Raw genomic sequence first — 16,188 nt, 5'->3', positions numbered from 1 at the left:
ATCATAAAGAATTTAACTAAATGATACAATTTGGAATTATTACATAGTTAATATAAAGTTGTACTGTTAATAATAATATAGGTAAGGCTAATCTTAAATTAAGTATTTATCGAGTAGACCATTTACAAAACTTTGGTTATAAATTCATTGTTACTGACACCTTGAATGGGCTTTAGCAGTACATTCCCGTCATTTTGGTGATAATATGCACCCTGTTGATGAACTTGAGGTGAGCCTTGTTGTTGTGCTTGGTGCTGGGTTATCCTTTGCAAGACTGGCACTTGTTGAGTTTGAAACCTGGAGGCATCCCCTTGAACAATCTGTGGAGTTACTAGCTCTTGTTTTTGAGTTGCATGGTTAAATACTACAAATGGTTGCTGTTGTGATGGATATTGTTGTTGCGCAACCATTTGATTTCCCATTACTATAGGTCCATTACTTGTTTGCTGCACGGTTCTAGTGTCAGTAGCTTGGTTAGGAAGGTTCAGTGCTTGATTAGTCGTTTGAGCTGTTCCTTGTGGTGTTTGAATGTAATGAATTTGAGCCTGACTAGTTGGAACCGAAGAAGGAGCGGCCTGGCTAGCCATTGAGTACCCTTCAACTATGCTAGGGTTCACTGGATACGCTACAGTTTTACCCGGATTGGTGGTGTTCATACTCTGTAAAATTGCGAGCTGTTGCGGACTTTGAGCACTTACAGAGCGACGGCCGTTTGTAATTCTTTTAATAGTTTTATTATTAACATCATCTGGATGAATAATCTCTAGATCATCGACATTTTGATATAAAAATGAATCTCTGTAAGTCTCGTATTCAAGCAGCATTTTAACCGGCACTTCCGGTAGAGAGTATACTATATTTGGACGCGGGCTAGATTGTGCATTTAATTTTATGTATTCGTTTCTTAGACTAGTCAATTCCTGCTCCGTAGTGGTGTCGTTCTCTTGGTATACTAGTGTTATGGCATGATCTAGCGCCTCAATAGCATTGGTTAGTTGTAGAGTCACTGTGTATACTTGGGAAATACCATGCCAAGCTATAGCAGCAAATCTCTTCAAGAATGAAACTTCCTTTTGTGGCAAAGCATTCTCAAATGACAAGGCTAATGATATTGCTTGAGAATAAGTTGCTAAGGAATCCTCCAATTGCCCAAGAGTCAAATATAGCGAAGCGACAGATATCCAAATATAAGGCACATTGGGTGTTAGCGATAGTGAGTTTTGGAAGTACTCGTATGCTACCTGAGCATTTTCATGCGGGTTGAGCTTCAACAAATTTCTAGCTATCATATAATTTAATATTGATTTGTGGTATAACTCAGTCTCTGATGATTGGACCGATGATTTGCTTATTATTTGAAGTTCTAAATTTAGCGAATCGATGCATTCTCTTAATTCTACACCTTCCATGAAACAAATCTGACTTTGTAAGATTTTCAGTGGTTGTATCGATATAGAACTATTGTAATCTCTCATAGATACTGACAGGAAGTCATTGATTATTTCTAGTGGAGATTCACTTGTTAGTCTCTGTTTTATACCCCTAGAAACGGTATTTTCCTCTAGCAGGTAGAGTATAGAGACGAATAGTTGATATGAATATGAAAAGATTTGTAGTAACTTAATGGGTTTCTTTATGGCTTTATTCCTGAAGTCTCTACTGAATGCTTGAAATAGCTCTAGAGACTTCCCGAAGTCACGTGTATTCTTAGTATACTGTAGATAACAAAGCAGCACTTGGTAATATATTAGTGACCCCTTCTCTTCTATCTGTTGGATGACGCTTTCAAAGTGTTGTTTTAGGCTTGCATCGTTCAGGAAGGACATGATCCTAGCTTTGAGTAGTAAAGTTTCTTGGTCGTCCGGGTTTAACTTAAGTGCGTAATCCACGGCATTAAGGGAGTCCTGTACGTTGTGTAACTTAAAATAAGAAAGTGCTATAGCTTTCCATACCCTAAAATCACTAAGAACTTCATTATCTCTTCCGTTCACGAGAAAAGTGACAACATTATAGTAATCTTTATTTTTCAGGTAGAGTTTGACCAGCAATAATATGGTGCATATACTTTTCTCATGTTCTAATAGTTTCACTAGTTGGTCAAAGGCTAGCGTAGAGAGTCCCAAGTCGATAGCTAAAGAACTACATTTCCTCGTTACCTCTCCATACCATACATTAAAATCCTCACTCATCTTTTTCCTTTTTTCTCGTTTTTTATGTAGTTTATGCTAGTTTTAGTTTGATTTAGAAAGAGAATGACAACTTCTAAAAGACTTTATTGTTGTTGTTGTTTTTTTTGTGGTAGTAGGTTTTTTTTATTTTCCAAAGTTTAACTGTTTTAAAAAAGGGATATAGTTTTGAAGTAGTTCTTTTTTTAATTGATTAACTTGTGTATTTTTGGTTGTTTGTAGGTATTTTATAAAATTTTCATACACCGTTTTTCGTTTTTTTTATAAAATAAAGAGTGTGTGTGACATGTCAAGAGAGACAGAGAGAGAGAGAGAAACAATTATAAGTGATATTTATTTTATTTTTATTTTTATCTTTTTTTATTTTTTTTTTGGATTAATTACAAGGAATACAAGAAAGAAAAAAAGAAAGACTGGTGGTTTGTGTGTCTTTTTTGCAACAAATGAAAGAGGAAGAAAAAAAAGAATTTCTAATTTGTTTGTATGTTTTTTTTGTTTATTTAAAAACTTTTCTTCTTTTGTCAACATATCATTCCAAAGGAATAACCAAAAAAAATATAAATTTAATTGAGATAAAATAAAAGTTCTGGGGAGGTTTATTGAGAGGAAGCTACGAACAAATAGTTTAAAAAAAAAAAAATAACAAAAGGTGGGAAGTTAGGTTATTATAATAATTGCCAGTATTTTTTATTTTATTAGTTATTGTCTATTTGCCCAATAATTGTACAAGAATAAGAAAAGGTTCCTACGGGTTGCAGGCATGAGAAAAAGAAAAGGTAAAAAGTAAAGAAAAAAAATAATGAAAATAAAAATAAAAAGCCGAGAAGCTAAGAATTAGCTGTAGGAACTTATAAAGATAAAATAAAATAAAGTAAAAAAATGTAGAATGGCTTCTAGAAGCATAATTCTCCTTTTTTTTTTTTTTACAGAAAAAATCTTTTTGATCTTCCTGAAATGGAGCCATATATATGTTATCTATCATATCGAATATATAAACTAATACATATACTTAAAAAAAATAATAATAATAATAATAAATCTGATTTTATATTCTATTACTTAAAAACCTCAATTTACTTCTTATATGTTTTCATGTTCTGATACGGTACCAAGAATTCTCTTGTGTTAGATACCTGCAATGATTTTCCTTAATAAAAAGAACGTATATATATATAATTAAAAAGATTAAAGTATAAGGAGAGACCAAATAAGTACATAAAAAAAAAGGGATTATTTGCACTGATTCACAGTGGAAGAATATCTGGATGTAATAGAAAGAGTGAAAAAATAAAAAAAATAAAAAAATAAAAAAAATAAAAAAGAAATTTCGGTTAATGGGAGAGGCGTATAGAATGTTTCTCATCTTTCACAAAGTAGTATTTTTCTTTTACTTTGATTTGTCATCTTACTATGCTACAAAAAAACGATTATTTTTGCGTACCTAGTTCACCGTACCTACTAGAGTTATTTCAAACTTTAGAACAGAAACAGAGGGAGAAAGGACGGGGAAAAAGAAAAGCATATTTAATGAAGATGAAAAAAAAAATTCTTTTTTTTTTTCATCCCCTTGCCCCTCTTCCAGTACTCATCAGCAGTAAAAACTATTAAAAGAGTAAAAAGAAAAAAGAGAGAGACGGGAAAACTAAACTATTACTACGTATGTGTAATAGAAGAAATAAACGGAATAATATAGACTAAGAAAAAAAAACTATCTTGAGACGGAAAAAAAGTTTAAAAGAAACCAACAACACAAGAAATAAAATCACACATACTCAGTAGGCATATTTCTCATGTCTAAATCCTCTCATCAAAATGTATCCGAAATCCCGTAATCCCATTTTTCGTCAAACATTGAATTCTTTCGGTGCGTTTATTGGAAGAAAAAGGAAGGAAGGTGAAATGAAAATGAAAATACAAAAATACAAAATAACAAACGAATAATAAAATCTTGAAACTACCGTATTTAACTGAATAAACTATATAAAGGACAGTAAAATGAAATAATTAGAAACTATACTAAATATCTTCTTAGAGTGTGAACACACAGATTTAGGAAGGCATAAACACGGCATCTATCAGAATGACAAAAAATAATAAAAAAAAAAGGAGTAGAATACAGATCTCGTGTACTGTTTGATTCTACCCATGTAAATATAACTTACCAGTTGTGAAAACACATTTGAAAAAAATAGTATGGCTTTAGACGAGACGTAGGAAGGAGGATAGTAATGGTGCAAGAAGAATCATTTTTTTTTTTGTTTAATGAGCCCATTTATTAACTTTTTCTTTTTCCTCTTCTAATAATTCTAAAATCGGAAAGAGAAATAAAACAATGAACATATGATCATGGTATTTACGCAGCAACCTCTAACAGTTAGTAGCACACAGATAAAAAAAAATAGGAGTACTATCCAGGAGAGGGAAATTCTAGTGCCCAAATTCGTCTTTATAATTATTTTTACCTTGTAGGCAACCATGGGCCTAGGATACGGTTGGGAAAAAAAACTAAATAATGCAAAGAATGTGTCGTGGGGGGATATAATGGGACAAATTTTTTACCTTTATTTTTGGGGGAGATTGACGATACTGTAGAAGTAATGCAGAGTCGACAAACTACAAGAACGAGAAAAAATAGCCAAAAAAAAAACAAAAAAACAGCGTGGTCATTATCACCTTCCACAGAGTCTCCTACGAAGATTCTTCTGAAAAAAAAAGAAAGAGGAAGCTAAAACATATTGGTCAGTACATTACTCTGTTACTTAGTGAGAATGTTCAAAATAATATACAAACCCAAAACATTCTCGAGTTAATCCGATAGGAGTACATACAGAGACCCCAAAACTACCATGGTTATCCTTTTTTTTTTATTAGTTCTTTTTTCTGTACCCGTGCTTTTAAGGGGCGAGGGGAAAGGAGGAGAGAAGGGGGGCGTAAGAATTTTAAAAGAAGGGCGATTGGGGATTTACCATGATTCTAAAGTTTTTTTTTTGATAGCATCCCAACTTTTTGAGTTGATATAAACGAAAGCAATCACGGGAGATGTTTATCTAAATATCTTTGAATCCATTTTTACTGCATTTTATTTAGTTTTCAACTATTTCATATTTCTCATATTATCATGATATTTTTGAAAATAACTTTTTTAAAAAAAAATATCATTTAGAGTGAGATAGGAACAAAAATACTTTGCCTTGAATCCCTTGTATGCTTTCTGAAGAATTTAGAATAGTCCCGAACTCTGAAAAAAATAAAAAAATAGTGTACGTAAACCCCGTCTTGTTTCTGTCTATGTATTTTGAAGCGAATGTTGGAAAACTGCACTTTATATCCGGGTAATATTAATCTCAGGTTTATTTTGTGCCGGGTAATAAGCATCTTAAAGGAAAATATCCTTGTGTATAATATATCATAACATATTTATGTTTTGGAAGCATATGATATAGATCACAGAAATCAAAATGTCATTATAAGTAGAACACAAAAAAAGAGGAACGTATAACTGATTTTGTATAGTTGTAAAAGTTATTTTACGGACTTATTAAAAATGCAGGAAATATTTCTAATAAGCATCTTTATTCATTTCTCACCAATGTTGTAAATGTCTTGATCTAATAAAAATATATATAAACTATAAGCACAGAACAACGACAATGGAAATGTCCATGGACGATTGGATAGTAAACAGTTCTACGATATTCGTCTCTAGAGATGAGATAGATACTTTCCGTTCATTAGAACTGCTTAGCTTAAATGACGAGAGTGATCAAGAGGAAACTACAACAATCAGTAGGATTGGCAAATCTTATGAAAGCATCTTCCAAGAGAGGGACATCTATGCGATGCAATGTAAACATTTTGAAACCAGTAAGAAACTATATATTCCCAGATCCTTTCAACATCATAAGTTGTCTAAAATAATGAGAATTAACTATGAGTTACAAGGGTATGAACTAAGAAAAAATTTCCAATGCCCCAAATCTGCCTGTTTAGAAAATCATGAAGATATCATCAGCGACAGCTCTTCTCATTCTTCTAGTCACATTGAACAACAAAACTTAACTAATTTAGTAACATATCGGTACATGCGAGTCAATAAAAGCGCAAATAAAAATGCATATAAGAAACAAGTCATGTGCAGATTATGTGCTGGTGTTAATTGGGTAGACACGACTAATTACTTTAAACATTTATTCTTGGCACATGGTTTGATCTCTCGGTTCGACAAGTCCACCTCTTGGTATCAACGACAACACAAGAAATTAATCACTAGGGAGAAGATTGAGAATTATTTCACTTTCTACGTAGAATGTATAAGGTCACATGACCTTAAATTCTGTCGTGACATATTCCAACTATTGCAATTTGAGGCTCTGCCAGTTCCATTGAGATATTATTCCGATCTTATGAAAAGTGGATTCCGTAGAACACATGTTATGTGTCCCTATTGCAAACGCTATATACGGATAGGATGGTGTGAACATGATGAAATAATCAGACGGCAGTTCGAGGACTTTGAATCCTTTAATATTTCCACTTTCAAAGAATACGCGAGGTTATCATATGTGCAAACACGAAAAAGAGATGAAGTTGAAGGCTTATATGAAAATTACTTCGTTCATTATATAGAGTGTAACTTCAGTAAATATGAATCTACCTGTCTATATGTTTCCTTCATGAACTGACAGGTCTTATTTCACCGTACACATGCCAATCTTTTTATAATGTTTTCACATGGCCAAAAAAGGGCTACTTTTATTCTTGAGAATCTATTAAATAAGTCCATTTGTCTTCAAGTACTTTTCATTAATAAACAAATAAAAAAAAATATAGTACCGATAAATTTGGACGATAAGCTTGGTTATCGTGATTCCTGTTTAGTTTCTCTTTACTTCATTAATTAGTTTAACCCACCTAGTAGGTCTAGACCTTTTTTTACGCACTTACAGAAAAACAAATAAACAATGATCTACAATTCTTTTTCCCGACTAAAATACATATGTTTTTAAATAGGAATATGAACTCCAACCCCCCCGCAACAATTTATTAGCTATAGCATTTCTAGTTATTTTAGGAATCTAGTTACTTTTCTTTTCTTTCTCTACTACAATAAAAATTTGATAAGCCTAATTTGGAGTTGTATTAAAAATTATTGAAATAAGTATAAAGAAGATTAAAAACCCTCACCTACATTAGACTTTATCTTACTGTAACTCTAAACTCACCCTCACATATACCCCCATAGATAATTGGATCCTACGCCCCACAATGTGACACTCTATCATGCACGTGAAGCAATCACACATCGCATCTCCACTAGTCATCTGGATCTCCGTTAAGACTACTATTGTAAAAATATCCCCGAAAGTTCGCAGGTTCGGAGCTGTGGATATGAGATCGAAAAAATATATAGAGAGGTATATTTGTGGTGGGGGAGGTGACGTAGATCTGACAAGGCTCACTTAAATTAAAAATAATAATGATAAAGAACAAAGAGAAAAAAAAAGTTAAACATCTCCGGGTAATGAAATTCTAATATTTTTTATTCACTTTACAATTCCTTTTTTTGTTAAGTAGATAGTAAGAAAGTATTACCCGACCGACAGCTGTCCAGGTTGAATGGTAAGATATAGCCTGCAGTAGTTTAATGAGTAGGGTTAGCAAAATGCGGGATTTTCTGAGTGGATATGATCATTGACTTTAAAACCTTATTTATTGGGAACTAGGAGGAGAAAGTCATGTAATAATTTAGAGGGGTGAATGGCTTTGCGACTAAAAAGTACTGAGAAGTGCGTTGGTAGCTTGATAAAGAATAGTTATTACACTACCCTAGAAAAACAACGCACATTCTACAGGAGAAACATGTAAAAAACTGTTTTCCTATCCGGGTGTCAGAACGGAAAGGCAAATGAGATCTACGTAACGGTGACATCAACATTCACAAACAAGAAAAGGTGTTTTGAGTTTTTTTTTATGAGTTCGATCAAGATGTAGGAGAAAAAAATATTATATACTAATAATCAACTTCCACAGTTTTTTGTTGTGCCTCCTCCTCTAACTTTCTGAGCATTTTATTATCTAAGGGACCATTATCATATGAATGCGATTGTTGTAGGATTCAGGGAAACAGCTGTAGAGATCAACAAAATAGCACTATTTCTTTTTTCCCTCGTCCAATCCTACCTCAATGGTATTTCATAAAAGAAATATAACTTGTAACAAAAAACAATGGGCTGCCAGTTATATTCTTTTATTCTCTACGCTACTTTTCTTTTATTAGTTTTACCTGTACTGTGATTCGTACGGTTTTAATTTATCTCCCGATAATATCCTTAGATGCCTTCGCATTTTTCTTATTATTATTCATTTTTGACAAATATCGTTGTTTAGATGGGAAATCATAGAAAATGTCAAATTGAAAGCTTTTCTGCGCCCATCTTTGTGTATGTATCACAAATATATCATATCGTATTGTTTACTTTTTATCGGTGGAACCGATTAAAGATTTCTATTATGTTTGTACTTACTTTATTTTAAGTACTTTTTCTTTTACACTAGTGATTTTTACGAAGTAGATTCTCCTAGGAATACCATTAGAATACATGTAGAAAGGAAAATAAAACACCTTTTTTATTGTCTCCTCTCTTACTTAGATCATTGAATGCTGTCGGAAGACAAAAGTTCCGTATATTCCGACAAATGTGCTGAAGATCCTGTTCTAGGTAAGTGAATGGTATAAAAACGAGACAAAGAAAGAAAAAAAAAAAGAGAAAAAAAAGAAACTGGACAACATGTCTTTTATAAGCTACAACCATTATTTTCTTTCAATTTCCTTTCTCAGAAAGGCATCTAACAAATTGTTCTACATTTTTCATGTCATAGTCATTCAGTTCTATACGTGTATTTCACTTATCTAAAAATCTTAAAAGAAAAGACTTGTATATGTAAAGGAAAAGAACAACATAATATTTATAGAAAATTTGCTGAGTATCTAAAACAAAAAGATAGCCTAAACAAACTACAACAACGGGTGGATAAAAATTTTTTTCGAGACACCTAGCAACTTTATACTGGGGTTTTCTTGAATATCGGGATAACATCCCGAGTTATTTTTTTTCATTTATTTTGGATTCATAATCCAATATAATCTGAATTGGTTATAATACCGAAAAAATGTATCTTTTATTGAATACTTTATTTTTCAATTGAAAACAAAGTCGCCCTCTATCATAATTCCGATAATAACTATCCGTTACTAATTTTTGCTGCGTTAGGTATCTGTTTGTTTATTTTCTTCTATTTTAATTTCACAAACCAAAATCATTATTTTCTACATCTTACAGCACAAATGCAATCAAGTTATGGCCGGTAATGTATCGATATCTGGAACTTTGGTAAAGAATCAATAACAACTAATAAATCAAGCTTTATCAAAGATATTTTATATCGTATTTTTTTTGTCTTCCTATTGTAATATACAAGTATTTTTATTTATTTATTTTTTAGAATCATTCTACTATGTAAATCGTCACATGTTTTCTTTCCATAAAACTATTGAGTAAGAGGTATTTGCTGTGCTGTCAGATAGAAATTTTTCTCTTAAGCCATTCTTCACTTCCTCTCAAACCTATCGTCACCCCTTTTTCTCCCTGAGAGGTGGATAGTATATATGGTGATTGAACAAAAATTTATTCTTGCCCTTGTTTCCCATTGTCTCTTAGCGACATACGTACAACCATCCTTTAATGAAGCCCATTATGTTTTTTTTTTTTTTTTTTTATCCATCGACAATCTATCTTTTTTAAACATAGCTGCGTGAGTAATTACATAAACACAATAGGATGTGCACCGCATTTACTTACTTTGTAGCTTATTCAAGGTTTAATGTCCATTTTCTTTGTAACTTACCTAACTGCTCACAAAAGGGGGAACAATTCATGATACGATAAAGAAAACCATAAAAGAAGAATAGAAAGGAAACGAAAAAGTGGATATCAAAACTGGAAATCACATATGAAAGGTTATCTCTAAAAAGTAACTTTCTAATAGAGATTGACGAAGAGAATTGTCCTGACAGAGAGAAAAGCCAAAGCCCTTTTTATTTCTATTTGTACAATTGTAAGCGGTTTTTGAACAATCTGGCCAGTTCCTGAGCTAAATAAGAGAAGAAAAGAGTCCTTGCAAAAAAAAAAATAAATAAAAATGGAGAACGTTCATCCGACTTTTTAACTTTTTTATAGCAGGACTAGGTTAGAGTAGTTTAATTCCTACAGAGTTTTCTATCAGGTTCTAAGGTGGTAGATTTTTTTCTGGTGAAACTCAGAGGCTTGAAATTAGCCTGCTTTTTTAATAATAAAAACCCGAAACAAACAATTTAAGCAGGCTTCGTTATGAAAAAATTTATAGAAAACTCCCTCTACGGTAAACTTAGTACAAGTGATTGCACAGTACATTTTTTTTCATATAACATCAGTTGAATTTGTAATACATAAAGTTGCTGAAATGCGTGCAGTATATTTTGTTATGCGAACTGTGTTATGTAAACAGTAAAATGTGAACGCTTTTTCCGGCGTTCCGTGTTTTTTTGTTTTGTTTATCCCTTTTTCTTTTTTTTAAATATATATATTTTGCCCCTCTCCCTCCACCCCACTATAATTTCTATGGATTGCCTATTTTATTGTTCTAAGTGTACATACTTTACTCTGAGACAGAAAAATTCCTGAGCTTGAAATCGAAGCATTTTTTTTCCCACAATCAAAACGTTCTATTCTGCTGGTATCTAAGTAAACATAACTGCCAGAATCTTAGAAACATCTGCACTCCTTCAAAAATTTTCTCCATTTTCCTCTACTGCTTTTGTCGGTGGGTGAGAATAGGTAGCGTACAAAGCATATCTGGAAAGTGGGTTATATAGTCCCGTATGCTTATATTTTTTCCCAGCTTATCCAGGCTTTTTCTCTTCCTTTTGTACCTACCTCCTTATTATCTATGTATTTCTCGAACTGTATTAATCATGTTTTATCAATTAGAGTCGAGAACCTTTTTGGACTCTTTTAATATGTTTTTTTTTCTTTTGCATGTTTGTTTGTATTTTATTCTTTCATTTTCCGTTTTTTATATTTTCAAGCGTTAAGAAAACCTTGTACAAATCTCATTTTTTTTGGAAAGGAGGGGTGGATAGCAAACAATCTTCCAGAAGAGTATACTGCAGAAATCTGTTTTGGTGTTAATACGACTCAAGCTCTCTACGCAACGGTCTGGGAACTTTTGGGGTTTTGAACAATTGTGTTCGTTTTTGTTTCTGTAGCGAACACCCACAATGTTAATCATTTTTCAGTAATCCGTGAACAGTCTATCCCTTCACAGTTTATTTAGCAATTATTGACACAATTCTCTACGAGATTTTCTGATGCTCTTTATGAACTTCTTTATTCTTCTTGTTGTTTTATCAAGGACCATTAAAAAAAGAAATTGTAATTTATATTATAATAAATTAGTTTTTTTTTTTTATTAATTTATTATTTTTTCTATCACCAATTTCCTTTTTTTCTATTTTTTTTTTGAATTATTTTTCTATCCCCTACCCTCATCATCCCTTCTATACTTTCAAATATATCAACTCTGCGGATCCCTTCTCCCAGTTCTTTTTTTTATTTATTTTTTCTTTACTTCCTGCCTTTCAAGATCCCTTCTTTCCTTCCCCCCTCCTAAATCTTCGATGATGGAATAAACCGGCTAGCACATAGAAAAAACAACAAACAAACAAACTGTAAATTCCTTGTTTATTAATCCGTTAGTAAGAAGGATAGTCGGGATGTACATAGTTTAAAGTCAAAAGGAAAAGTGAACTTATTAGTAAAATGTTTAAAAAAAAAAAGATACTAAAATTTTTTGTATGAATAAAAAAAAAAAGTGAAGAAAAAACGTCCTTCCTATATGACATAGCATATCTAAAGGAGATTAAGGTAAAATTCATTTTTTTATTTAAAAATTATATATATATATACAATTATCAAGGTACCGTTTGGTTTCAAAAAAAAAAGTCTAATTTTCCAAATGTCTTCTTTACATTCCTTTTTTCTACCCTTCCCTATAAAACCATCGACAATAACAAATATATTCTTCAGAAGTATATATATTAAAAACAAATAAATTTTTCAATCCCCAGTTAATCATTAATATTCATTATTCCCAAACCTTTTTAATACTGTTTTTATTAACTTCATCACCCTACTCATTTAATAATCCTTACACAATAAAGTTATTACACATTTTTTTATTGAATAAAAAATGATTTTTGAGAGCAACCCTATGAACTCATTTTTTGAGGAGGACAACAATTTTAAGGTTGAGGAATGCCTTAATAATATCAATGATATAAGTTTTCCTGATCTACAAAGCAATGTTCTACAACTATTCCACCCAGTTGACGAGGACTATGAAAAGTTATTTAACGAAACGGATTCTATAGTTTCTGACGAACCATCTAGTATTTTTGAGCTGGATTGCAATGTCGCTAGAAGAGATACCCTATTTTCAGAAGATAACCTACATCTCCGTTCACCAGCTAATATAGCGAACAACAGATTTGTATCGTCAAACTCTTTTTTACAAAAAAATCAAATACATCCTCATCAACAACAACCTGAATGGTGTAACGAGTACTCTGTTCCTGAGCTAATTCAAGCCCCAGTTGAAATCCAATCATCCTTCATCAACAAGGTTGATGAGAACACTACTCCAGTATCGTCAAATGAAAATGCAAGCGATGATTCTGACGATCCTTTATCTTCTCAAATGGAGACTCAAAGAAATGGTGATTTAACTAAATTTTGCTGTCATGTATGTCATAAGAAATTTAAGAGACCAAGTTCTCTAAAGACACATATGAATATTCACACAGGTGATAGACCTTACCCATGCCCGTACAAAGAATGTACTAAATCATTTAATGCCAAATCTAATATGTTAAGGCATTACAAGCTCCATTTCAAGCTAAGCAAAGGTATCTATATGTTACCTACTGGTGAGATTTCTCTAGAAAAACCAACTGCTAGACAGTTGTTCCAAAGCTCTAAAGAAAATGGTAAGAACTCTAGGGTAAGAAAGGTAAGAAATCACTCCAGCGCGAGCACCATACATCAGTCAAATGATGAATACATATCAGAGATAGACGTCTCCGGTTCTGCTACTCCACTTAATAACACTGTCTTTTCAAAGCCATACGTAGAAATGTCATTGCAGGGAGATGCATTTCAATCGATTGGAGAGACCGCGAAACCTTCCTATAATTGATTTTAATACTTAATGTTTTAATTTATTTATGGAGGTATAAGGCTTTTCTAATTACCTCTATCGGCATTTTGGAAAAAGGACATATTACCTTCTCTCTTTAAGATTGCTGTAATGTCACTTTAACGGTCTGTGACTGGAAAGCATTACATCATGACCGGAATAAGAGGAAACAGAAGGATATATAAAAGCAATATCAAACTAGAGAGCTGAAACCTGATTCGAATATATTGTCTACGATATTGGATTGCGGCTCCAAATGTTCTTCGCCGCATATGAACACTAGACTTTTTTACTCTCTAGTTTCATTATTTTTTATTGTTTTATTTTACTATTGATTAGTTTTTCACAAATTTTTTTTTGTTGTGGTTATAATTTTAGTTGATTTTTTTTTTTTTAATTTTTTTCTTTTTTGATATATAGTCACTTAATTATAAAATAATAATTGTCTGTATTTCTTTGATTTAAACATTACTGCTACATTTTGAAGATTAAGAATTTCTAGTATAGTTTTCTGTTTTACTAAAATCCACCAATCTATGTTTTCTAATTACATTCAGTCATTTTTAAGGGTTTGTGAATATATACATCATGTGTCGGTTGGTATTGAAAACAAAAACAAAATAAAACGAATTTGCCGCAATGCCGCAAAATATGTTATGTCATCACATGTACATGAAAGAGATGAAGTCATAGTGACTAAGACATGCCATTCAACATATTCTCTTATAGATATTGGTCGCATAATTTGTGTATTACGTGAGGCATCTGATGAGGAGGCAGGGGCAAAAAAATCATAAGCTGCGGCAAATATGATTAAGCTACTCCTGCACAGCTATTGTAATATAAGGAATAAATATATTATAGTTACAGATTTATAAGGCATATTTACTACAAGCACAGAACTTTCAAGCCGACCGGAGGATAATACGGACCGAAGATCCCAAACTCTCACCCCTTACCGCTACTACTGCTTGTTTTTAAAAGAAACAGAGAAGTCTATGCAGAGCAAAAAGTTGTAAATCATGCATTAATGTGAGCTTACCCTTTTTTTTTCTATTAAATTTTTCTTTCATTTAATTTCGTCTTTTTTTTTTTTCGCCTATCGCTGAGAGAAAGGAAACCTCGTAGGCATATTGATTAATACAGTGAAACCGTGCAGAGATTATCTCGGCCCATAACATGACGTCTTTTTTTTTTTTTAATTACTAGTGTAACTTACATACCGCATTGCGAATTCTGTGCAAATTATTAAGAGGCCAAAGGGAAAGTGGGGCCCCCGTGTGAAGCAAACCAACAGTACGTATATTATGATGTACGATGGATTATGCAATAACAAAGGCAAGTAATATAAAGAAAAGTAGTCATCCGGAAAAGTCCTACTCCGAGGGTTATAGTAGAATATTTTTCTTTTTCTTTTTATCGAGCTTCATTTAAAGGGGAGGGAATTCATATGGAATGATGGAATGAGAGAAATTGAGAAAGTCATAATGATGTAAATTATTCTACGCTTTTTTAAGACCCCTCTTGGACAGTGCTTGTTTCTAAAAACTTAATTACTCCCTAATATAGTAGTATAATTTCCAAAACAAAAGAACTGTAGTACTTTTTATTCTCTGTTTTCACTTGTGTGTAGTACTATTATTAAATGACATTTTATCCTAATTTGTAACCTATCAATTGATCAAGTGACTTTAAAGAAGCTTTCATTTTCATTACTAATAGACCATAAGGAAACTCTTTTTGAGCTAAAAATACGTATAGTAAATCACTATCTTCAAGTCTCGTGGCACAGCAATGAAGGTTTTCCACCTCATAAGTGTAAATACTTTGGGTTTCACTAATTGCATAGCCCTTTTCACAATGCTTATTTTCATCGGAGAAGTATTTATCCTTGATTAGAAGACCCATAATTTTCAAGTTATTTACAACATCATTATCTTTGATATCCAGAGAAGTACAATATGAAATCATTGACCCAGTGTCTGCTGATAACAGTAAAACACTATGTAGCTCTGGTACATTTACACCACCACTCAATGTTTTGCTAGCTAATATACGACCCAATAGGTCCTGTGTATTTTTCGAATGTATCATAACAGCTTGAGCATCACTCATTTTTTATTTTATATTATTATTATATTATTATTATTATTTTTTTTTAAATTAGAATCGGTTATTCTTATAGTACAATATGTTTTTATTCTTATGCAATTGAAATTAATTCGTAAACCTATTAACTCCAATGTGCCTTTTCTACAATTATTTATTTTTTTTTTTCCAATTTTCCAATTTTTCCATTTTTCAATAATTTCTCAGAGTTACCCTGATATTTCATAATGTGAGTTACCCTGAAATATAACTGCTCATCGTATTATTTTTCATTCTCTATAGATATTATTCATGTACCATTATTTATCTGGTCATAGTTATCCCTATTTTTACTACTTCACCCAAAATATTAAAGAAATTATTGGGACGAAGATGAAGAATGGAATTTACGGACTGAATTGGAGACAATAGAAGTCTGTATTGGGAGCTTTATGGTGGAGAGAGAGAGAGAGAGAGAGATCACATTTGAAGATCAATCAGGTTAAAAGCCTTATTACACTAAAAGAAAATAAAGAAAAAAAAAGAATAAAGATTCAAAGCAACAATTTTGTTTATTTAATTTAACCCCTTGACCTAATCGGGTAACCAATCAACAAATTAT

General features: G+C 32.0%; 4 protein-coding genes across 4 annotated transcripts; 2 read left to right on the top strand and 2 right to left on the bottom strand.

The window, feature by feature from the left end:
* Nucleotides 1-122: 122 nt before the first annotated feature.
* On the bottom strand, nt 123-2,189 carry RNJ42_04153 (Tetratricopeptide repeats protein; the record flags this gene model as incomplete). Its single annotated transcript, XM_071054317.1, has 1 exon — nt 123-2,189. One exon carries the CDS (start codon nt 2,187-2,189, stop codon nt 123-125), a length of 2,067 nt encoding a protein of 688 aa, XP_070909010.1.
* Nucleotides 2,190-5,836: 3,647 nt separating this feature from the next.
* ECM8 (Ecm8p) lies at nt 5,837-6,868 on the top strand (the record flags this gene model as incomplete). Its single annotated transcript, XM_071054316.1, has 1 exon — nt 5,837-6,868. One exon carries the CDS (start codon nt 5,837-5,839, stop codon nt 6,866-6,868), a length of 1,032 nt encoding a protein of 343 aa, XP_070909009.1.
* A 5,605-nt stretch (nt 6,869-12,473) lies between these two features.
* On the top strand, nt 12,474-13,478 carry RNJ42_04151 (C2H2-type zinc finger protein; the record flags this gene model as incomplete). The annotated part of the gene is made up of 1 exon (XM_071054315.1): nt 12,474-13,478. The coding sequence occupies one exon, from the start codon at nt 12,474-12,476 to the stop codon at nt 13,476-13,478; it is 1,005 nt and encodes a 334-aa protein (XP_070909008.1).
* Nucleotides 13,479-15,131: 1,653 nt separating this feature from the next.
* SLM4 (Slm4p) lies at nt 15,132-15,593 on the bottom strand (the record flags this gene model as incomplete). Its single annotated transcript, XM_071054314.1, has 1 exon — nt 15,132-15,593. The coding sequence occupies one exon, from the start codon at nt 15,591-15,593 to the stop codon at nt 15,132-15,134; it is 462 nt and encodes a 153-aa protein (XP_070909007.1).
* Between the last annotated feature and the right edge of the window lie 595 nt (nt 15,594-16,188).

Source organism: Nakaseomyces bracarensis, assembly GCF_045282275.1.
Source record: "Nakaseomyces bracarensis strain CBM3 chromosome Unknown Scaff13_0, whole genome shotgun sequence".
Taxonomy (NCBI): Eukaryota; Fungi; Ascomycota; class Saccharomycetes; order Saccharomycetales; family Saccharomycetaceae; genus Nakaseomyces; species Nakaseomyces bracarensis.
This window is presented reverse-complemented; position numbering and strand designations above follow the sequence as displayed.